The sequence below is a fragment of the Plectropomus leopardus genome, chromosome 1, assembly GCF_026936395.1.
Source record: "Plectropomus leopardus strain MGB_pleo_1.0 chromosome 1, ASM2693639v1, whole genome shotgun sequence".
In the NCBI taxonomy this organism is placed as follows: Eukaryota; Metazoa; Chordata; class Actinopteri; order Perciformes; family Serranidae; genus Plectropomus; species Plectropomus leopardus.
Window position 1 is genome coordinate 31,050,365 of NC_142176.1, and position 25,358 is coordinate 31,075,722.

Here is a 25,358-nt window from a genome sequence, read left to right on the forward strand (position 1 = left end):
AAGCAAAAATTTAATGACACCTGCGCATATTTTTCTTTATCTTAAATTAATACCTTCTAACACATTACAAGTAAAACAATTCCACAAAAGAACACACAGTTTCGGTCTGGAAATTAGGTCATCAGGCATACATTTAAGGAACAGCATTTCCCTTTTTAACTATTGTGAACAAAAGGATTAAAGATATAGTTCTGTCTTTCTGAGTTATGCTGACATAGTATTTAATACTCTACACAATGCTTTGCAGTTATTGGTGACCAGACCACCCAAGACACAAAAATCTAAAAATCTAAATCTAAAACTACACAACTTTGGGCCTTCACAAAAAAATCACCTCCCTTACAGTTGCAAGGGATGTTGAAATCAGCTATAGAGATCGAAACAATTTTTTGTACCAGGCTGTAAACATATTCATTTTTAGTGTAAAGTTGGGCATTTCATCATGGGGGCTATGGGTATATACTCTGTTTCTGAGCCAGCCTCAAGTGTACATTTAAGGGAAATGCAGTTTTTGCCACTTCTGCATTGGCTACATTTTTCTTCTCTGAGGTTGCTTATTGGTTATTACTAAACTTTTCTCAAAAAACATACATACATACAGCAATTTGATAATAACTATCTTAAATGACAGAAACCAGAAAACCTAGGTCTTTTACTTTGGCCCATATCCTATCAGCAAACATGGAGAGGGCAGGGTTTATGAGCTATGCTGCAGCCATACACCAGGGGGCGATGGAGATGTTTTGGCTTCACTTTGGGGTGCTTTTCAAGCCAACAGGAAGAGTGGCAGGCTTTGAAGAAAATTTTTACATAGTGGCCAAATGTTGGCCAAATCGAATTGCACCGTCACATGATTTCATGGTGCCAAGAAAGACTTTTCCATATTGACTTACATTGGGAAAGAGATGTCTGTAAAACAGTGGATATATTTTTGTGAGCATCAAAACCTCATTTGCAAAGTCTAAAATAGGTATAAGATTAATATTCACCATTTAAGCTAGCAGAATGTTAAACTGGAAGTCAACTGCACCGCTGACTGAAGTTAACCACACAGGCACAGTGCGCATGCCCTATGGGTCTGGTAATGAGCAAGACCTGGGTACCTTCATACGGCAGAAACAGAGCTTTTTTTGCTACTGAGCTGCTCTCATAGGAATGAACGGGGCCCCGCCTCCACGGTGCATCTAGATTTTTCTAATACATCCATGGTGTTGTCACGTCATCCGTCTTTATTTATCATCTATGGTTACAACAGCAGTATATGGCTTCTCTAAAGGTTATATTGAAATCTCAAGTGGGACAGAGATTATTCAGTATGTTGCATAACAAATCACTCAGTTTTGACACACAAAAAATGCAGTAAATCTCAAAAGCTTTCTTTTAAATATTTTTTTTTCCCAAAATCTCCAACTTTAGAGTGCTCTCTTTTAATTAAGCTGTTTCTTGTGCAGGTGACAGACCCATTAGTGATGATTTTACGCTCCCTTTGAGTGAGGGAGACTTGCAGGAGAATATATTTTATCTACTTTAGTCTAGCACAGCTCAGACAAATAATGCTTGTCAAATGGGCAACAGGTGCGCAAAAAAAAAAAGAAAATACCGAGAGGGGGAGGAGGGGCAAAAAGTAAGACGTGGAGGCAGCAGTGATGACCCACATTGGTGCGACTCGTTATGAATTCGCAATGATGCTGCTGGGCTTGTTAGCACACGGCTGGGGAGCCAGGGGTGATGGGAGATGCACAGTCGGCTATCTCGGCTAACCCCTCTGCAATTCTATTACACTTGTTTATAGCTCTTGGCAAACAGCACACCAAAGATACTTTAGCTTCTGAGAGAAGGGCAGGGTTAAAGGGGAGCGGCTACTTAGCATTTCACAAGGAGACAGAGAGGGCATCCTGAGCAAAGTGAGCACACAGGGGAAGTGAGGGAAGAACAGATTGAAAGATAAAACTGGGCCAACTGTTAAAGTACTGATGCATGGTAATAGGACCAAACAGCGCAAAAACACTATGGGATTAAATGTTATCATGGATTATGTTTTTTTATAATCTTTCTGTGAATTTGAACCTTTATGTCCTATCCCTAGCACAATTTGAGAGGATTTGTAAAAATCTCCCTGGTCTGCATGAATATTGAGAACATTTTTGAGTGACATTCCCTCATCCAGTTTCAAGTGCAGTGCCAGTTTGAGAGGTGCCAACTGTCACAACTAATGTAAACGCAGAGTCGGTGACACTATGCTTTTTGTCCAGCAGAGTGAGGATGATAGTTGCACCTGCAAATGAGCAACTCTTGTCACACACTCACACACACACACTCACGCACACAGACCGACAGGAAAAGTGTTTATGCATGTGTGTGCGTGAGAGTGAGAAAGATGATGTAACCCGAGCTGCTCACAGCAATCCAATGCCTCATTTCAACTGTGTGGTTCAACTCGACCAGACTCAGCTCACTTTTTTGTATCAGGTCCTTTTCTTTATTTTGTTTTCTGCCGTGGATAGCACCCCCTCAGTGTTGGTGGGATTGTCAGCTGATCACTATAGCTACGCCACGTAAAACTTGACGTGACATCAATTTCAATGCAACACTTGCTGGATCCTTTCACTGATGACAAAACAGAGGTACTTCTGGACCTCATCCAATGTGTAATCCAATACATTCAATACACTATGCTGCACCAATGTACAGCATAGTGTATGTAGTTTATAGCATAGTTCTGCAGATCTATGCAACTGAGTTGGTACCAAAAGACATACCACATATGAGGTATTACCAAGTAGAGGTCAACCGATTTATTATTTTGGCCTATTAATTGTTTAACAAACAATCATGATAGGCAGAGCTTGCCTCTGATAGTGGCCGATGGCTACAAAGCCACCACCAGTCCCGCAGTAACATAACTTACATGATCGACTGTAGCTGAAGAGAGGAGAGTTGTGTCAAATGGAGCAAAAAGGAGTTGATCAGTGGGTACAGAGAAAGCAGATCCCTTCTGCTGTGTGACTGTGTCTTCGTGCACTGCTCTTAGTTTTAACTCATATTTACATCGAGTTAGTCCTTGGACCACTGTTAGCGCTAGAGCAAAAGTCTGTGTGTCCATGACAGAGTGAATGCTGCCATTTCCTGATACAAATGAAATCCATTTCAAAATAAAAACCCACAGTGTTTCATACATGGTCCAGCCATATACTCAGTTTTGTTCTAGCTTTGTTTTTTTATGTTTTATTAATTGAAGTGTTTTGATAATGCAGAGGAACCATGCAGTAGAAATTGGGCAAAATGTGATTGGTATAGGTGTTTCAAATGACTGCAACTCTTTGATTGTGTCATTCAAATTGCTACTGTGGAGTTAGCATGCTTTACATATGATATAAATGATGGTGATATAAATATGTTATACATTATCTGAACTGCAAATGCAAGATGGGGGAAAAAAACTCAATTGAACCAAGTAATTACTTTACCACACTAGTCAAAAATAGTGCTTACCATGATCAAACAACACAGCTTGCACAATGTGATTTTAAATTCAATTGCTGAATAATTTATACACGTATAGGTTGCATAAGCTTATATTGAAGATATTTTGTATGACCTGCAGCTTTGAATTTCTCTGCTATCCTTCCCCCTTTATCTTCCTGATCAAAGGCTGGATTTTGCTTTGACATGATGTACATCTGATGATGTACATTTTTCTTCCACCCTCTACATTGTAAGATAAAGCCATTTTCTACTGTTGCAATGAATCACAAATTTCTTAGCAGCTCATGCAGAAGCATAATCGGAGAAAATGAGTCCATAAATGCAGCGTAGAAAGTCTGCCTTCACAAAAAATATGGACATATAAAAATCATTATCTGCTAGCAATGGGACTTAATTGCGCCAACTATTTCAGCAGTATCTTAGCTGCTCCAAAAACTTCCAAGTATTATACCGGCCCAATATTCACGTGCTAGACTGTTCTAAAAGACCTCAGGACTTCAGCACATTTGTTGAGCAATTAATCAAACAACGTAATCCAACAAAGATTTATATCAGGTTTTAAATGGCTGCGTGCTCTTGACCCATGTTAGGTTTTTACATTTAACAGATGCCATCAAGAAATACATATGCACAATCTACTTTACAGACAACATCCACAGAGGGGTGGTGGGGGGATTGGCATGTTTGAGTAAATGTAACACCAATATGGATTTCCAGTACAACAATAAATAAATTAACAAGTGATACATCAACCAGTGGCAGATATTGATGGAAGAAAGTTGATGCATTCAGGTTTCTCACTGCATATGGCTTTCTATCCCTAGGGCAGTGGAAGCATATATAATGGAAGCCGCAGCATGTCTCGGCTCATTTCTATTTCCCCTGCATCCTCACAGCAGGAGATAACCACAGTGACCTGCAATAAGCAGGGCCAAACCGAGACAGCTTCCGTCCTCTGTCGTGCAGTGTTGGCATCACAGTAAACTGTTTGGCACAACGTGTATTTATGCTGTTAACGGAAAATGAACACTTTTTATTACCGTTTCACACCGGAAGAGTGTAAAGGAGCTACAGGAAGCGTCAACTTAGTTATTGAGGTTATGGTAACCAACTTCAAAATTATATATAAATAAATTATAAATTAAAGAAGAGAAAAAGTCACTTTTTGCATTGACTATTAAAGGCAAACTTCACCAATTTTATACATAATAGTCTGAGCAACTGCATATATAAACATAGTATAAAGACCTTTTGTGGCTCCAAAGGGAGGCTCTGCAAAATCTGTTGGCAACAGCACAAGATTTTGGCAACATAAGTGTTCTGGTTTATAGTCCTTTTGTAGTTTAAATAGAATCAACCAATCGAGTTTGAGAGGTTCATATGTGAATTTATGTGAAGAGGTGAAACGCATTTGCTAAAATACAATCTCAAAACCCATTGGTTATCTTCTGATAAGAATTTAGCTTTATTATAGCTTTAGTAGAATGTATCTGTTTATAGAGATTAGCCAAAATGACCACCACATTGAAGAGATTCCACTCACTACATAGGCTTCACTAAAGTATTGGCTGTGGCCTCCAGAGACTTCCTGTTGTCAGACCGTTAGGCGATGGGTTCCCAAATTGCATTATGGGCAATGTAAGCCCCAGGTTGACAAGGAATAAGAGCGTGTGAAATAAAAATGACAATATCTCAGGTTCTGCTGCAGCAATTCCAATCCTTTTATAAAAACCTGTCCAAATAATCATCATGAGACAGAGTGCATTGCTGAAATGGTATTGTTTTAAATCCAAACATAGTGCCACTGCCGATGTCCAATGACAAACCACCAGCTAGAGGCTCAGACAATAATGCTTAGTCAAGGAAGCAGAATTGTAACCAAGTGGTGGTGCATATACTAAAGTGACCTCACAGTTCACAGCGGTAGCAAGTATTGATGATGAGCACCATTGCAAGATTTGTTTATTGGGTCCATCTTCACCCGGACACAATATGCACAAAGTGTTTGATTTGATAACTTAACATACTTGAGAAATGATTTAACTAATGTTTGGTCATTGGTGTAAATTGTCACTATTATCTGTTGATTATTTTCTCAATTAATCAATCGTTTGGTCTATAAAATGTCAGTTTGTCCCAAATCTCAGGATGACATCTTCATATCACTTGTTTTGTCCATTACCAAAAGATATTCAGTTTAATGTCATAGAGGAGAAAAGAAACCATTTTAAAGAAATGATTTATCAAAATATGATTCAAAACCGAATATGAATCAATTATCAAATAAATAAGCAATTAATTTAATAATTGGCAATCAACTAATCGTTCCAGCTCTAAACAGCAAACCAAGAAACCACTAACAACGCTGCATATTGCTTCAGCATTCTGAAATACAACACACATTATAGCATTACTTACAGTAATACTGCCAATTTGCACAGCAGCTTTGCTTATTTCTTAACAAAAAAGATAGGTAGCAACTAAAAACCCAGAGCCTTTTCAATATCCTCAGCTATGTCCTTTTTATCTGTCCCATGCTGTGATATCCTCTCAGAGGATGAAATTGGTCAGCCAATTTAAACTGTCCTGAGCCCCGCTGAATGCTCCTTTAGTAATTTTGGATTCATTCTGATTTAGAAAGGATTACTGCTGTTTCAGCTCTGTGACAGGTGTTATTTTTCACAGCTTGCTTTGGACTTCAGAAATCTACTGAAGAATTGTGACTAGATTCAGAGTGTTTTTGCAAACTACACTCAAGCTTCTCTGACAGAACAGCTAGGATTTCCTCACATGCATGCAGTGTTTTTCACTTCATGACGCAGACTCAAGGACCTTTGGTATTACACCATATTTGTGTTTGATTTCTGTTACATGGTAACAAAACAGTAGCAGACATTCACCACGAGCTTCAGCTGTATTCACACACATACAGGCTACCTCCATTGCATCATACTCTATAATTTCAGCCCAGAAAACGTGTGTGGTCGAAGGGCCACTCTTCAAAATGAGACCACGGCCCTCTCAGACCAGGGGCCCCAGTGCAGCCACATGCACAGACTATATTTCCACCGCTGGTGAGGAAAGTAAATGAGAAATCAATCAAACACTTAAGCTTCATTTCATTGTGTAAGAGCACTGATCCATCACAGGGTGTTATGGTCTGAGACAGCCTCTGCTCCTCTGCATGCTGCATGACTGCTGAAGAAAAAACACACAGACAAACACACACATGGGACCAAAATATCAAAAGGTCAGCAGACAGGCAAGAGGAGAGACTGGTGTCGTTGTAAGACAGGCCAGGCCTCTGAGCTTTCTGTCCCTTAAGTCTTGTCTGTGTGAAATCAAGGACACAAGTGGAAATCGTAAACAGGGCACGATGTCTATGTTTGGCCATGCATATTGCAGATGCCAGATGTGCCTTCCAATTCCTTTGGTTCATAAATCATCATTCAGTCTCAGTCATCATAAATCCAAAAATTCAACTACGGAATTATGATGGCAGAGATTATATGTAAAAATATTTAAGCCTCTTAGTGAGGGTACATTTTATCAGTGGAAATAATTTCACTATACATACTTTTAAATAAATGATGCCAGACATGAACTGACTGCCGAGGATCTCTTAATTTATTCATGAGTCTGTGTTGAACGTGCACGGAAAACCTCGTAATCCACCTTTGATTCTGCATCATGTTATCATGTGATTTCTTCACACAATAATCACTGCGTGTAACAATTAATATTTCAGAGCACAGGTTGGATACAGAGAACATGTAACTTTTCTCCTGTCTGTCCACCATTTTAGTCCAGAGCAGAGAGAAAAGCAACATGTCATAACTACACCACAGTGCCACACAATGGCCAGGAGAGGAAAAGCATAATGGATGGAGATTAATTAGAGAGATAATTCCAAAAACTGTACCTTATCTCACAACAAAGTGGAGAGGAGGTTGTGTTTTCTACCTTTGTTTGTTCACAAAATATTTAAACATATTTGGCTGAAATTTCTGAAAGCTGATTATATTTTGATGATGATCAGGATGTGGGATTTCTATCATTAGACGGTGTTTATGAGCCACTGGAACTATGTGAAGGTGCAAAATAGCACAGCGTCATGCAAGTTTGTTTAAAAATCAAACCCAAAGCAAACATTCTGTAAACACACAATAAGGTTTTTTGAGACTGCATATTTGTATTTTTTTCAGTGTGCCTTCTAGCTGCAAAACCTGCATCCAACACATCACTTTCAGCGCCGCGTCCCTCTAAGTCACCTTCAAATCCAGACGGTTATTCAGCTCTCGTCTGCTGGGAATGGACAGTCACAGCCCAGAAAAGGATACAGAGAGATAAAAGATATATCAATTATGCACATGATGAGAACGTTTATGCAAATTGATTCCACCTCAAAGTTCGAAGATGGGTGCAAGAGAATGACCTAGACTGTTGGTCATCTTATGAGCATGTTTTTTTTAAAGCACATCCCTCATGGAAGACAGCAGATACTGTGTGTTAGCAGCTTTCTGAGCGGCGTAGGGAATCGAGTGTATTGAGGACTGAATGAGAGGTAATTAGTGAGGAGGAAAGGGTGATGTACTGCTGGAGAAGGGTGGTTTGTATGCTTCCTGTGGAGAAAATGATCACACAGATTCTTCAAAATGAAGTGAAAAGTTACTTTTCAGTGCTGTTGTATCATTTTTAAAGCATATATCTATATTTTGTTGTTAGTATATCAGGATATCTCATATCTCTTGATATCTCTTATGTATTTTTTTTCAGCAGTAGGTGGAAATCCAACTTCTAGACAAAAAATTGAGAAAAAAATAATAACTTTCCCCTCCCATTTTACAATAGGAAACTAAAATTTCTTTATGGTAAACATAAAGCCGCTGCCAGCAGCCAGTTAGTTTAGCTTAGCACAATGGAGGGTTGGGTACCGAACTTGGTACATTTAAGGGTACCAACCGAATAAAGCCTATACTACCAATTACTAATTCAGGCTGCTGCAGCACCAACCCGCCGCAAAAGTTTAGGCATCTGGTTTATTTTCTTTTCTGTTATTTAAGTAATATTGTAGTAAAACAGCTCGACAAGTACACAACATATATTGTATAGATAATGGAAGTAGCTACCACGACATCATCTATTGATTTGTGAGGGTCCATAGGGACTGACTCTGTTTTGGAGGCAGCCTCAAGTGGCTTGTGCCGCTTTTGGCACTTAGCTTAATTTTTCAGCCTCAGAGTTTGCAGCTTGGTTTTGGTCTACTACATCACCCCTGCGGCTTGTTAAAAAAAATAAATAAATAATAATATATATATATATATATATATATATATATATATATATATATATATATATATATATATATATATATATTTCAGAGAATGTAAAGCACCCAAAATAGGTACTGGTGGGCAGTGGAACCGAATCTCCAGTGCAGGTAGTAGTATTGGTTCAAATTGATCCAACCCTAGCAAAATGACAGAAAACAGGGATAATACCTAGCTTTTCTCTGTCCTATAGGACAAGCTAAAAGAGCTCCTAAAGTCATATTTTCTGAGGAGAAATTTGCCATCTGAGCAGGACATGTGGACAATGCAAAGGCCGAGCATTACATAAAGGCCAGACATGGCCTGCCATCCTGTCTTATTTCTTCAAGCCAAATAAACCAACAATAAGTCTCACCGGAGGAGGTGATATTCCAAATTATCTTTCTACTTTTGGACTGATATGTATTTTTGAAGTTGAGTCTCCACATGGAATGACGACTTGGCACATTTTTAATTTTGGAGTCTCTTTTGTATGAGACATGATGTATTTCATTTAGTGTTTTCTACAGCCATGTCTTTCCCATACCTTATTGACAGAGTGTGCTGCTCATAAATAAGTCAAAATACTGCAATATATATCGCACTCGCCCATGTAATCATACGTGCATGCTGTGTGGAGAGAGGTTGGGTAGATAGTATCTGTATTGATCGTTGTTATTCGCCTCCACTTTATCATAAAAAATAAATCCTGTGTACATCTTGTATCAGTGGCTGTGAACCCAGAAACTGTGGGGAAGGTTGCCAAAAAAAGAACAATAATAAAGACTGTTGATTCCTGCTGTATCAAATAAATATGAGTATGATAGCTTATTGGGAGGTAAACAAAGCAAGTCAAATAAAATCTCCCCTGGGCTTTATTCTTATGGTACCAAATTACCAATATAGTTTCCTCTGGAAAGGAATGCCCAGCCTGGTGTTTATGTGTGTGTATTTGATGTGAGTGTTATTGTGTGCCTGTGCCTACGTGTCTAAAAGTGTGTTTATGCATCTCTGTGCTTGTTTGTGAGCCTGTGCCCAACTAGAAAAAAATTACGTTCTATAAAACGTCTCCATAAATGGCATGGCACAATAAATCCAAGGCTGAAATATTAAGTGGAACCAATATTTTGCTGGACCCACTCCAGATTCCTAGTAAAACTCACGAGTCAGGATGACCTTAGCATTAAAAAAAATATATTTTACAGGTGGAAATAATCCAATTCCTTTCCAATGAAGGCATCACTGACATGGAGCTATCTGTGCTGTGCACCTGGGTCTTTCCACTGAGAGGTCATTTAGTATATATTCTCTCTTTTAGGAGGAGCTCTATTAAATACACCATGAATATCCAAGTGAAAAAAAGAAGGTATTTTGCAATGTCAAGAAAAAACAGGAATGACAGCAAGGAAAAAATGTGCTGCAAACTGTTGCTGTGTTCTAAGAAGGGAGGCTCCCATATGTGCAGAGAGACTAGGCAGTCAAGCTACAAAGGAAACATGCTCAAGGACACCTGTTTCTTGCAGGGAGCAGTTTGTGAGAAGCGAGTTGGCTGTGCAACGCTGCAGCAGCCACGTGTAAATGCAAGGAAAGGCTCCCCATTGCAGTCTCCTAACTCCACACAGAGCCACGGTGTGCCTTAGAATGTGACGACCTATAAAAATTTGATGAAGTCCTAAGATGACACTATGTGCCTGTGTACTTTGAATTTGATAACATGGACTGAAGCATTTCTTTATTATATTTTTAAAAAATCCAAACCTGATCATTTATTAATCAAAGAAAACATGCAAAAGAGAATCTATTAAACTGCAGCGTATTTGCCCAATTAGCATCAGCGTACATCTGTGATTCTATGTAGAAACCACAGAGGACCCCGGAACAAATTCATCTGCATGAAGATTCACCTAACCTGAATCCACTCTGCACTTCTTTTTACAATTATGCTAAGGAATGCAGTGAGTCTCTGTACAGTTATCTGCCAAAACCCTCTGGAAACTGGTGTGCATTGCTCAAAAAGTTGTTATTATAAATTTGCTTTACAATTACATTATCTCTTGTAGAAAACTAATTTCATATTAGGGTAATTGCCTGTGTTGGGGGTTATGCTGGGCTGTTGCGTTGAAAAAAAAAATGCTGATGGGGGAGAGAAAAAGTCATACTGGCCCTCCCTCTCTATTTCTGTCTCACAGTCAGATGAGGTCATCAAACACCAACCTGCTTTGTATATTAATGATGTAACAGCCAGGGTTTTTTGGACACCCTGTCCCCAGAGACTGCTTGGCTGGAGGCAGAGGAAGACTTCATCTTGATTTAAGAGAGAGATAACACCCTCGATAGAACTGTGACAAAGGCTCGATAGGCAGTGTGAGAGCAGATAGTGAGGGAGTGCAGACGGCCAGCAGAGAGAGGAGAAGACAGGAGAGGAGGGGACTGCGCGATGCACTGTCCCTTTAAAGCACCAGGCCCCTCCTCCACAGACCCGAGCAGAACAGCCGAGTGGTGCTGGCAGGAGCCTGAGCCCCACGATAAACTCTGGCATCAGCTTCCCTTCATCCGGCAGTCAGCGAGGACACAGTGAGGGCGCAGGGGCAGCGAGACGGGGACGGAGAAAGGGAAAGAGTAAGAGAGTGACAGAGAGGGGGGGTGAGAGAGAGGGAGATAGAGAGAGAGAGAGAGCGAGAGAGAGAGACGCAAACAGGCAGATAGGCAGAGAGGGAGAGGCTGTCATAGGAATCACACAGCTCCCTTTTTCACAGCAGCAGCTCAGCCGTTCTGTCTGCTGCCTCCCGGTGCAGGCTGACGGGGGGATGACGGGTGGCGTGTTTTCGGCAGCACAGTTATCTGAGTGATGGTAGCGGCCGTGGCGGCATCGCAATCCGAAGCAGGAGTTCTCCTCACCGCTCTGGCTCTTAGTCATCTTCAGCCTCCTCTCTCCCTTTCTCAGAGTGCTATCAGGGCCATTCATCGTTCCCATCTCATGCCTCCTGCCTCCTCCTCCTCCTCCTCCTCCTCCTCCTCCACAGCTTCATCCTCCACTTCTACTCCTCCTCTGATGAGCCACAGCCTCAGAGTGAAATAACCCTGCTGATAGAAGCTTCTCTCTCTGTCAAGACAGTAAGTAAGGGAGGGAGGGAGAGAACTGCGTGTGTGTGTGTTTGTGTGTGTGTGTGTGTGTGTGAGGGAGTGTGTGTGAGACGGTGAGAGAAAGAGAGAGGAAGGCAGCAAGAAGAGAAGATGTTAGTGTGTGCGACAGAGGGACTGCTAAAGAACCAGCAGGTTGTGTGTAGCTTGAATGATCCTGCTGTGCGTGGACAGTAAGCTCCAGGCATAGCAACAGCAAAGTGATGCACAGGAAAGGTGAGTAGGTGTGTGTTCTGCTGTGTGTGTGTGTGTGTGTGTGTGTGTGTGTGTGGAGGTGAGGCAAGTGCTGCTGGAGCAAGAGATGCATTTTGACAGCAGCTAAAAATCATCAACGCAGTTCATTTGCGTCCATCTGAGCCAGCTTCACTGTGTCGTTTTTTATGTCGCTATGATTTAAGGGCGAAAAAAGGAAGGGAGACATGAGAGAATAAGTGATTGCTTTCCTTCCCGTCTGTCCAGGTGCCATGTGTGATCGGCCAGTGCACCCCGTGGCAGTGGCATCGCCCTGGATTTGGCGAGCAGTATTCCCTCCTGCTTGTTCTCTGGGGCTCCTCTGGGAAGCTTTCATGGGATTTATCTCTTCCTGCTGGATGGCACTGAGCTCTCTGCCTCTCTGAAAAGAGTCCACAGAGAAAACATACACTACAAGGATAAGAAGTAAAATAATTATCCAATCACAGCACAGGGAGGCAGACCGGGTTCCCTTAGCAACAACTGAAGGAGAGAAGAGAATCCTTTTCTGTTTCTGCTCCCTTGGTTTTCGGGCACACCCCTGTGGACTGCTGTGGGTCAGTGTTTTCTGAGAGGGACTTGGAAAGCGCTGTTGCATAAGACAAGCTGCCACCCGAAATTCCAGGGGAAGGTGCTCATTCGCCTCCTTGCCCCTCTTGTAACTGTGTCTCATCGGCACCATGATTTTTTTGTTATCCCTCCACAAATTCTCATCACAAGTCACGTTCTGCTGGCTTGGAAATCAATTCACTCTGATCCCACGCCACCTGGAATAAGCCCTGCTTTGGGGTGAGATTGGACGCTCTGTGAGAAGACCCACACCTACCTTCCCTTCCTTTCATGGACGAGTATTGAAGGACAACATGATTAAGTCATCATCTGCAAAGAAAATGGATGTGGAGCAAAGTTTATTTTGATGCGAGTTTCTACTGCTATTTTTCCTGGAGGGGGGAAACGCCACACAGCACAGAGGAATACCCCCTTTTTTTCCCCCAAACAGGATCTGTCATTTTCTCTCTGAAAAGACAGAAGCCCTCAGTGAAGGACTATATTTAGAAGGCAAATCTCGTCCCTGCTGGCCACTGATAATGTAGAACACGATCATTTTGAATATTGAGCCACTGCCGGGAGTTCTATTTTTCTATCTATGCTGGATAGCTTTCTCTATGAAAGGGTTAATATGAACCCCTTTTTCTGCTGTCACTTTTGTATGTTAGCCTGCCATCATGTCACTGTGTTTCACAAGTAAAAAAGGTTGCACCGGACAAGTGGAAGAGGGGATAAGTCTCTTCCCTGTATAGACCAGTGTTTTAAATAGCAGCTCCTCGGGAACAATTTCAAACGTACACACTGACACATGAGATGAGTTGGCTCAACACGATTATGTAAGAGTTTCGTACCAGCTTCAGCCCATGTGTTTTGACTCTTCTTTTTCCATGGATTTACAGCGTTGGACTTTTCCCATGCTCATTTTCTCCTCTTTTTTGGAAGCATCTACCAGAGGGCATGGATGTCAGAGTGTGACCCTGTGCCAAGTGTGCGGGCGAGGCAAGGTGTTTTGGCTGCCCAGGTGTTTTTAAGATGTTGAGGTCTCCCTGCGTGGCCGGGGCCCCTGTTCGGATCAGTAGCACTGAGGCTCCTTGTAGCCAAAGACATGGACCCCGACTCGGCTCCCCCACGCCCTCAGCCTGTTGGCCACTGGCCCCACGTCGCCCTGTAAAGGATGTCCCTCAGCAGAGCTCCGGCCCGGGACACCTCTGAGACCCCCAGCCCGAGAGAACGCATCCGCAGCCACATGAAGATGGTGATCGACCAGCTGGACGGCATTCTCAAAGAGCTCAAGGATGTGGCCAAGGAACTCCGGGAGGTGAGGTTCAAAAATCAGCTCATTAGGCTTGTTTTTTTGTTTTTTTTTGTGGGTGGGGGGTGGGGTGGGGGGGTGTTCATAGAGGAAGGCAGAGGCAGGGAGAGAATGTTGGTGCCAGGTGGGTGTGCTTCTCAACTAGGCTGCATTTAATTAAGTGTAAAATTATTTTTCGCAGCATGGAGATTTTGATTAAGATTTAGAAGTGATGAGATCTCACTTTTTTTTTCTTTTTTTTGTGTTTGTTTTCTAGCAGGAGGATATTGTTGATTACAACCGCAGTGAGGCTGTCTTCCTTGTCCAATCAAACAACTGCTTATCGGCAATTACAAATGTCCTTCATATGTTCAGTGGTGTCTTGTGGGAGGTACAGTAGATGTGAAGAGCCGTTGAAAAAGCAGCCGAGCCAGGCTGAAAGGAAGCACAGAGGCAGGCTTAGATAAGATACAAGACTTAGCGCCGCAATAGTTATATAACCATTTTGTTAAGGATCAGCTGGATTCCTACTGTATTTTTGCAACTGCCATGGTAACACTGGGAGATTTGTGTTTGTGTGCATAGTGCACAGTTTGAACAAGCATCAGCAGAGACAGATGCTGTGCGTGCTCTTATATGCATCTACGAGTGTATGGACTAAACAAATGTGCACGTGTGTGTGTGTGTGTGTGTGATGGACTAAAAATCAGAGTACACCTGTTCATGTTTGTGCGAGTACAAAATGGCCCTCATCATGTTTTTGGGATCTTCCCCCTGCAGTGTCCTTAAAGCTCTTCCCACAAAGCTCCTCCAAAGAAAGAGATAAAGGCAGATAGAGAGAGACAAATGAAGCCTGAGCAAACAGTTGTGTCTGACCCATCCCACATCCTGCGAGCACATCACATGATTACCCTCCCACCTGCTTCTGATCAGGGATGCAGAGGGAGTGTGTGTGTGTGTGTTTCTAAATGTGTTGAAGAAGCGAAATGGTGGATGTTAGCGCATGTAATGACCTGAAGGAGGAGGGTGGTTTTGAGGAGCCGGGGTGAAGCTGCCATAACTCACTCGATCACCACACAGGAACCCCCCTCTTCTCCCAGCTCTGTCCCACTCATCGCGCTCTACTTTATGTACTTGCACAGTTGGAGGTGCAAGGGCACAGCTCACAGTGCACCTTCTCTCTGGTGAGCAGGAGAAAGCTGGCCCTGTGCGCGGGAGTGATTGATGATTATGGGACAACTGCAAGTGGAATAATGCTGGCTGGAGCTATTTATAAACAAAAACACGGCCTGTGCCTCTGCCAGCTCCAACGCATATTACCATCCTTATCCCAGACCCCATTAGAGAGGGCTCTGCACAGTGGCTCAAATGTCATTTTTTATTGGGAGAGCACAATCCCACATATTGAAATGGCTAAGGAATCGTATTAGCCGCAGTGGCAGTCATAATGCTGGTATCAATATCCCGCAATTAGCTGACCTGTGAGGGTGCAGATGGAATCAAAGGGAGATGAAGAAACAGAATCAGTGTAGCGCCGTCAGACGCATGGAAGCCTAATGTTCCATAAAATCTCTCATTCTTGGCCACATGAAAGGAACAACATAATAGATAACAACTGTCACATAAATAAATGATGAATTGCCTGTGAATGTAGTGAAATAAATAACTCAGTGAAGGAGCTGTAATGACTGATTATCACCCACAAGGTCTTTGGGGAACTGGGAGATACTGCAGTGCTCCGAGGAGTAAGAGCTGACACTCTGAAGCACGTAGCTGTCCAGAGATGAGGAAGTTACTGGTCTGTTACGATACTTACTTCACGGCACTGTTTTCATAGCTCAAGATCGCAGATGACGTACAGTGTCATTGTGCCAAAGCTGAATTTAAAAAGTGATTTAAAACATCTCATTGTATCTCATCATTACTCACACTGCAATAACATTTGCCTACATGTATTTTTCTGATTGTCCATTGCCTAAAGTACTGCATATGTTCGAGCATATTGCAGTCTTCAGTTAGACCCTTTTATCCATACCTCTACATGCATTAAAATGTGAATTTGTGGGAGGTTTGAGCCATCTGGTCTTCATAGCTGTATGCATCATCCATTAAAAACATGTTTGTTCTGCAGATTTTTTAAGGCTGCAGGGAACAATGCTTTTATTATATTTTAAATGAGGATTTAATACATTTACCAGTTTTTAATTGAATATTTTATACCCGAAGGAAAATTTTAAGAAGGCCTCGGGGCAATCTGAAATCCACACAAGTAGGTGACACAGAAATGTATTTAATTGTTGCAAATTGAATAGCTTGGCTTAGTTTGTGAGAAGTCCAAGGTAGGAAAAAAACGAGAACTAGAATGACTTGTTTCTTCAGTACATTGTGGTATTAGATAACTGACATCAACAAGCAACAATAACCACAGTGATTAAATATTGAACACGGTCATCATGATGGTATATAACTGTTCTTTTAGACAGAACTTCACCATCACTGATTCTACCTCAAAGATGCCTGCTTTCCCCATAAAAAGCACAGAAGTCTTTAAAAGGGGTAAGCCATTGGTCTTACTTTCTTGTTTGCCAGAATTCGCATACCTGAATTTGTTCCAGTACAAACTAGCGTTGGCACCAGAATAATTGTAGTAAACATTAACAGTAAGGGAGAGCAAGAAAGTGCAGTTTGCCCCTGTGTTTAAATACTGCAGCAGTGTCGGTGTCGGAACCATTTTAAATATTCAGAAACAATATGCATCCTTACATTATTACTTTTGACAACACGATTACTACTACTAAAAAAATAAAAACAGCCAGTGCAGTCTAATAAAACTTGGTGGTGAACCTACCATTAACATTAATCACAGCCATGTAGATGGAAGTGTGTTGCAAGTGCATGGCATTCAGAAATGTTAAGGCCTTAAATAATCTCTTACTCCACATGCTTCTTTCAACTGAAATTTTAGCGGACACTCAGCAAACAGACACTTTGAGGGAACCTGAGAAATTAGCAATAACGAATGTTAAATTAAAAAGCAATACCAACAAAATTTTTATTTAAGTGTGTGAGGCCTGTGCTTTCAGCTGAATCTTCACAGAGTATAGCAGATTTATCCACCCTAGCCCTGGTCCCTGAGTACATTAGTGCTAGTTTTGTGTTTTACCATGTAAATGTCATTCAGTCCGTACAATTAACAAAGCAGCCAATAACATAATGAAGTAGTTTCCGATAGGTTCACAAAAAGACCAGTTTAAAAAACGCTATTACAATAGATTAAGTCCATTTGATGAAGGGGTTTTAAGAATCTGCAGATGTTTAGCAATCCGTGCAATGTTGTTACCTACCCCCAAGCCAGCAGACAAAAACACTAAATTATACTCTGTGTCTTAAACTATGCGTTGGTTGTATTGTACTAAACATATATATACAGAATTGGTGTCCATGAAGCCGTTTTATCACAGAGATCGTTTGGTTTAAGCATGCTTAAACATCACATTTACAGTCTCCAGCAATAAATCTCCTTTACATGTCAAAGATAAAACGTAACACAGAGCACACACAGTTTCTCAAGATTGTTCCCTTCAAAAGCCTATTACAGTCAAATGCAGCCTGTCTTACTTGTGAATCCCATTACAGGCTCCATGACAGGTAAAATGAGAAGGATCTAAGGGAAGGACATTGGGAGGTAATATACTCATAAACTACTCCATTTGTAATAATAACAGTGGCACAAGTGGCAACTCTAGAGGAAATAATTCATTTGGGTATCGCTTCAACCTTGGACTTAGAAGTCTGAGGATAAACAAGAGGAGTGGGGGGGGGGCAAAAAAGCAACCACTTAAATCCCTCATGTTGAGTTGTTCCTTCCCCTAAAATTGAATTTCTCTGGGAAAAAAAAGGGCAACTAAGGAAACGCAAATGTAGGAGTGCAACCATGTTGGTTATTAGTGAGATACAGACTGGTAAATTGAAAGAATTTAATGAAGCACTAAAAAAAAAAAAAAAAAAAAGAAAGGAGAAAAAACACAGAGGGGAGAAGATGCAGCAGCATGGACTGGGGGAGATGGGGGTTGGCAGTGAGCTACACATCTTTATATGGAACCAAACAGGGATGATGGACTGTTATTATGTGGATGTAGTTATTATGCAGAATCACACCACGCTGCACGTCTGTGCACGACTCAAGACAAATGAACACAGGAAGGCAATCAGGACTCGTACAATTAAAGCTCCAAATGAGGAGTGAATATAAGCCGGACAAAGAGCGATTATCAGTAGCAGAGTACAGCACGTTCAGGACACTGACCTCTATCAGTCAGCCTTGCCATACTTCTCTGCTCATCGTGATGCTGGAGACCGGCTTACTGTTTCGACTGAGGCCTGAAGACAGAGGAGGGAGTCAGCGGGAAAACACTAGTGTCAGGTAAAAACTGCGTCCTCCAAATGTCAGCTTTTTAGGAAAGAAGTCCTGAGTAACAGCTCTATTAATGAGACTGGCCACCATGCAGTTTTAGAACTATATAATGGATTTTTGAAAGTGTTTCATGAATGCGTTTGATCTACTGAAAAAAAATCAACTGCAAGGAGCAGCGGCAGCAAAAGGCTTTCAGGTTTTGCTTGTTTCTAGAACAAACTTTATGCTCGACAAGCTGAGCCCACCACTAAATCTGCAGGAGCACATCTCATTTAAATTTACATTAAAGAAATGGGGTGGCCTATTCAATTTCTATTCATCACTCAATACCACCCGCATGATCCCATTGGCCTGGCTGTCAAATCAAGGCATTTCTGCGAAAATGGATCCTGTCAAAGAAAACAGCTATGTGAATGGTTTGATCAGCAAGGCGACCGTGTTGGCGCTCTTTCATGTCTGAGGCACGCTTAAATGCTGCATTGTTAAAGCCCGGTGTGGTTTCCAAACAGCTGGCCCCAGATCAGCCAGCCAGCCAGCAAGCCAGCCAGCAAGCCAACCAGCCAGCGGGGCTCCTTAGCGAGATTGAAACCAGTTATGACACATCCACGTCGAGGGGGAACCACGGTCCCCTCTCTGCTGAAGCTGCCGCTCTCAGCACTGAACCAAATCTGTTCCAAACCCAGAGGCAGCCCAAGGGAGACCAAAACCAAAATCAAAGGGCCTTTTTTTCTGCAGGGGCCATATCCTCTCCCCACTATGTGTTTCCCCTTGCTGATGCTGCTGCAGAGCAGGGAAGGGAGCAGAAAATGGCCTTAGCAAGAATACTTCAACATTTAACCATGAGGGGGGCTCCAGTAATCACAAGCACTTTTATACAAGGGGTGGAACAACACAAAGGTGAGTGGTAAATGCACAGGAAAATAGGAAATAGTTGATCCTACTGGGAGTATTTAGGAATGTTTAGGGGCATGGTAAATATTTTCAGATATTTTATCGTTCCTGTGAGGAAAATGGGTCACTGCAATAGAACGTAATATGATAAAATAGTATATTTTAAAGGTCCCATATTGTGCTAATTTCAGGTTCATGTTTGTATTTGCGGTTTCTATTAGAACATGTTTACATGTTTGAATTTTCAAAAATCACATTACATTTCTCATATTGTCTGACTGAAAATACCTGTTTTCACCCTTTACCTGAAACACTATTTTTTAGCGCCCATCTCTTTAAGTCCCCTTCCCAAAAACAAAAAACTCCAGCCTGCTCCAATTGTTCAGTGTTTCTAGGTCTCCCACATGTGCGTCTTTTGCAACTTCGCAGCCAGGAATGACTGGAACGGCTGTGTAGTGACAGCTTCTACCTTGTTGTGGCATCACGAATTTATGGAAGTCCTGACGTTTGTTTAAAGGAACAGTTGCTGAATATGGACTTTATATCTTTCTTTGTGGATTGAGCGTTTTGATACTTTCACAGTATCTATGTAGCACCTATATTTGCTTCATGATAACAAAAGAGATGGAAATCTGACTTTTACAATATGCAGGGTCTCTACAGCTCAAGGCAAATCCGATTAAAGACTTTTTAAGACTTTTTATTGCCACTCAGAGTAAAATGTATAATATCCATAAGTGAGGGGAGAATAACCATAACCAACATCAATTCAGTTTTAGAGACAATATTGCACAAATGTTTACTTTAACATATAAAACATTATTTTTCTGATCAAGTTAAAAAGTTAGATGATCTACTTCAAATGCTGAAAAAATGTCAAGCTTTCTACAGTGGGACACATGGAAAATAATGAACATATTATGGTATTAAAGTATCTGTTTGGCTTTGTTTGGGAACCAATTATTTTGAGATTTCAAGATGTCAGAAAAAAAAGATTCATAAACACTTCTCCCAATGTCTTGGCATTCTTAAGACTTTTGAAAGACTGATTTCAGACATTTTTGATAGCAATTAAGGAATCATTTTTAGATTAATGAATTTAAGGGCTTTAAAGAGTTTTTAAGGATCCATGGAAAACCCTGAATATGGAACCTTTTAAATGATTATAAAAAAGAATTATGTAAGTTGCTAAATATAGTAAAATTACCCTAATTTAATACTGGGATTAAATCTTAACCCCAAATTAAGTAGCTCTATCTTTATAGCCACAGAGTAAGAAAAGAGTTACATTTCTACAGTGCATGCCAAAGTAATTAAACTCTAAATAAAAATCCAGTATAATTCAACGATTAATGATGGCTTGATGTGGCTGAATATCACATCATCTTGGCAGGAGGTTGTGCTTCTTTCAGTTTGTCCAAATGAATGCCCACAATCACAAATTGCAATCAGTTTCAAAGCTGTGTCCTGGTGGATCACTTCCCATAAAGCAACCATTCTGACTTGGCCACCAGTGCTGTGGGTTTACTGCCCAGTTGCCCACAGCCCAGTGATCTCACTGAGGATGGCCCAGTCTGTTCTCCACTAGAGAGTCCATTTACTTCAGATTGAGGCAGGGTTTTGGCGCAGCCTCTGACCTGTGAAATGTCGACCGGCTGGCCTTATGGGCCAAAAACACTTGGGTGGGCAACGCTGAAAGCTTAACCACTCACACAGCAAAGTACTCTTCAACCTGACATACCTGGGCCAAAGGGTTTCTTCTCATTAAAAGCCATTTGGAAGAAATGACAAGTACCCGCCTGCTGTGTCTGTCAATTTGTTCCTCCTTGTCTGACCTCTTTTGTGTGTGGAAATTAAATTCCTAAATTAAACTTGGTGACGTGCCTCCAGCAGAGTTCTCTTTGCTCAGGAAAACAACAAGAACACGGTACCTCAAGCCTTATCTATTCTTTGCTGAGCATAAAACACCCCGCCATCTCCACACCTGTGTTGCTGCCTTGAGCTGAGCTCCACATAAATTTGTCCGTTCTTAGAATGAATCAGTGGCTCAATTATTCTCAGGACCGATGAAATACTGCTTCAGGATTTGAAGCGGAAATGGTAGATCATCTCATCTCATCTCTCACATCAGTTTATTCTGACCTGGCCACAGTCATGCACGTGTTTAATAGTAAAAAAAAATATACATCTTTGTGATCCAATTGACTAACAGACAACAGCCCATCACTGCTTTAATGAAAGGAGAGGATATTAAACATCTTGTGCATTTTACTGATGCATTCACCAGGACTACCTTGCAATGCTAGCAATATTAGACTTTAATTCCTAGATCCCAATATTAAAAAGTAAGCAGCACTGAGGACTGAAAGGAGAGCGGAATCAAAGACAGGAGGGAGTAGAAGTAAGCAACGGGTTAAGACTTTAGTGGCATCTAACCTTGAGAGCTGTGGAGAGAATAAAACGGCACCACGCAAAGCATTCCCCTGAGCCTCTTTTACCTAGCTCTGCTGTGGAGCCCCTGCTTCTTTAGGATGCAGGCCCAGCATATTGACTAGCCCATCATGCCAGTAAGACCCACTGGATTAGCTGGCCCTTTGAGCTCTGCCTCCCCGCGCGAACCCTGCACTCAGCACAGACTGTAATGAGGGCTTTAGATGAGACCTCTGCTGAGGTAAACATTCCAAAAAATTGCGCTCGTCTTGCTCATTGATTTTTATCAACTAACAAGCCTACTATGAGCTAGTTACAGATAAAGCAGTGCAATTTTTTTTACCATGCATGTTTGTACTTTGAGATTCAGCCACAAACTCTTTTGCTTGTCCCTAGGCAAGGATCAAGCTGAATAGGAAAAAAAGGGGAGTTAAAGGCAGGGAAAAGAAAAAGAGAGAATGTGTGCAAGAGAAAGGTAGAGAGAGAAAGAGAGAGAGAGAGAGATGAAGGGTGGATGGAGATAATGGTTTCTCCTGCTGCACAGAATTGCGACAGACTGGGTGGAACAGCTTAGATCAATTGTTGCAATTGTGCTCGTTCGTGGGCGTGTTTAGGATTGTTTTGGCCTATCTCTGTGCTGTGAATAAAACCAGTAGGCTGTAGTTAATGGTGTGAAAAATGGCATCCATCGAAGTGCACAAGCAGCCTCCAAGAATAGCTACATCATTTCATTGTGTCAAAGCATACTGTACGCAGAGGGACAGCTTGCTCTCCATTAGGCCCTCAGACCGACTGTCTCATTTACCAGGTGTGGATACTAATTCTTTTTACCAAGAGTACAGATGTATGTTAGGAGAAAAAAAGAGAGAGAGATACAAATACATAATGATATATAATGTGAACAGATTCTATATTTTTCTCCATTTCCATAGCCTGTGAAAGTGCTCAGGGCAGTGTAGGCCAACCCACTCACCAGTGTAGCAGCTTAATCCAGCTACAATCTTAGGAACTGTGTTATACTGAGGGATCATCAGAAGGCTTTTTTTGTCCTTCCTTTTATTTTTAGCCGTAGTCTGTGATGCATCATAAATCAACCCAGTTTCGAATGAGATTGTTCAGTTTTAACCAGCAGAAATAGCTGAACTGAGATGGCACGCAGGCAAGCATTTGTATCGTCTGGCCTTAAAAAACTTTTGAGTTTCTGCACATCGTATGTCTATCCCCCTTACATATAAGGTCGAACAGGTGCTCATAAATAACTCATGAGTTCAAACATCTACTGTCACAAACAGATTTAATTTTTTGGAGCTGGATCATTCATTAGGAACGCTGTCAAAATATATCTACCATCCCATTATTATTTGCATCACACTCTCGGAGTGCTAAGTGTACTCTGGGCACAGATGGAGCAGCAGAGTGTCAAACGCAGTGAAAATTAAACTAAACTGTTCATTTTGCAGGGTCTAAATGTTTGCATTCACTCACAGCAGCTGCTTCTCTCATTCATCTATCTGATCAGCTCTGAAGGGATCGACAGATCAATTATCCACCCAACGAGTCGCAAACTGTTGCTGAGGAAAAAAAAAACTAATGGAAAGCTCCCCCTGCCCTGTGCTGCATTCATGGACCTGCGAAAATCTATGAGAAAAAACAAAAAAATAAGTTTGCTGTCATCATCAGCTACCGCCACACATACGCTAATTATGTGGGTAACACTGAACATTTCTGACATTTAAACCATGGAAAAATTGTAATGCATCTGGTAGTCTGTTCTGCACTTTGAGGATGTTTAGCTTTTTGGCATCCGCGTTAATGTTAGCAGCTGAAAGGGTAGTAAATCTAGTTAATGTCATATTATGTAGTTAAAAGGTTGTTACCATTTTTCCACAAAATTCTTATTTGGGAAATGCTGGAGCAATGTCTTATTTGTCACTTTATTGTGGCAGTCCAATTGCAATGAAAAGGGGCCTAAAATTTGTCAGTAATTTGTCATAATTAAAATAAATAAGCCACTGCACAGGGAAGCTAAATTGGGAGTGCACTTAGTAACATTTAGCCTGATTTGTAGAATCAACATGTAGTTGGAGACATTAAAAGCCGTCATTCATTATGAGGGTGGAAAAACCTTTTCTATTTGAGAACATGTCATGGCATTATGAAGAATGAAGCATAGCCTCCTGCTTACTTCTTACAAAGTAAATGTGTTATTTTATTATCTTAAAACACAAATGTCGAGGAAGTCTATATGAAACTTGTCAGTGCTCTACATTAACGTAGACTCTGGTAATTTATTACGAAGCACATTTCCTCTGGCATAATTTCTTTGTGTCCTGAAAAAACCTGAGAGACACGCTAAGGACAAAATAAGGACACGCCGCCATGGAAAACTCATTTTTTAAGGGTCTATAAATTTTGGCACAGCATCTGCTAGGATGTCCTGTCTTCACTTAGACTTGTTTTATTGATTGTGTTGGAGTCCAGACAGCAAATACACAAATTAAAAATCTTCTCTGCCTTAGAAAGTTCTTTTCAACGAGTTCAGCTACATTGCTGCTAAAGTAACGTTACTATCAGACATGTCAACAAAGTTTCTTTGTATATTTTGATAAATATAGCTGTATTGAAAGTTACAATATACTGTAGATACTTGCATTTCTGCATATCTCAATTTGCTTTTTTATGGCTACATTTGGCCCCTGCAAAATATTGCGGTGAGGCAATTGTACAATGCTAAGCAGGTAAAATTCTGTGTAGAAATCACTGGAGATTTAGAATACTGCACATTAGTCAACAAAACTATCATCAATGCATATTATATAATTAAATTGAATATTATATTATTCTATTCATTCTGTTTTAACCTGTTATTTCTGCACAGTTGCAGATGAAGATCAGGCTACACTGATATCATTTGTATTATGGTATTTGTAAATCCCAGTGGTTGCTGGGTTTGTTTCTGTCTCATGTAATAAATATATTCGATAACGCCAAAGTTTTTCTTAAGTCAAAAAGAAAAAATGTGTTGTAAAACGATAATAATAATTATAATAATTTTCTAAATTCCCAACATCTTTTTTTTTTATCAGTGGAAATATTCTGCCTTAATACATACAGTATCTGAAAGCATTTAGTCTTTCAAAAACAACATTCTCCCTGCAGTCAAAAAAAAATTGCTCTTTCCAAACACAAATGGAGGCACACATCCGTGTTTACGACGTGGTCTAGCAGCAATCTAAAAGCACCATGAATTACATTTATTCATTAAAGAATGTTGATTTAATAAAAAAGAAAAAGACTCATTTAATCTGGTTAATCGTTATATTCAAATTGAAGACTATGTTTGAAGATTATTCAAAAATTTGGGGTATTGTCATAAAATATGACAATACACATTCAGAGATTCAGTGGAAAGCCCAAAGAGAAGCTTTGAATGTAGAAACAATGACATTGTTACAGCCGTAGCTTATTTTACTGATACAAATCCGAGCAGCTGGGGGTTTCTTTACACAGTCGCACAGTACCAATTTGCAACAGGTGCTGAGAAAATAAACTGGCTTAAAGTCCGTTTGGCAACAAAATTAAATTGTGTCTTCAGAAATGCTGATTAAAGAACAAT

The 25,358-nt window shown here is 40.9% G+C and overlaps 1 protein-coding gene across 2 annotated transcripts in view; it reads left to right on the forward strand.

The window, feature by feature from the left end:
• Window positions 1-11,277: 11,277 nt before the first annotated feature.
• Window positions 11,278-25,358, forward strand: part of insyn1 (inhibitory synaptic factor 1) — a 55,226-nt gene continuing 41,145 nt past the window's right edge. The window contains exons 1-2 of one of the 2 annotated variants that reach the window (XM_042488617.2): window positions 11,278-11,909; window positions 12,396-14,034. In XM_042488617.2, coding sequence (XP_042344551.1) covers window positions 13,891-14,034 — 144 coding nt within the window. In that variant the 5' untranslated portion in view covers window positions 11,278-11,909; window positions 12,396-13,890. Of the gene's footprint in view, window positions 11,910-11,936; window positions 12,153-12,395; window positions 14,035-25,358 lie in introns of those variants that run through there. The other variant, XM_042488624.2, reaches the window with a different exon arrangement.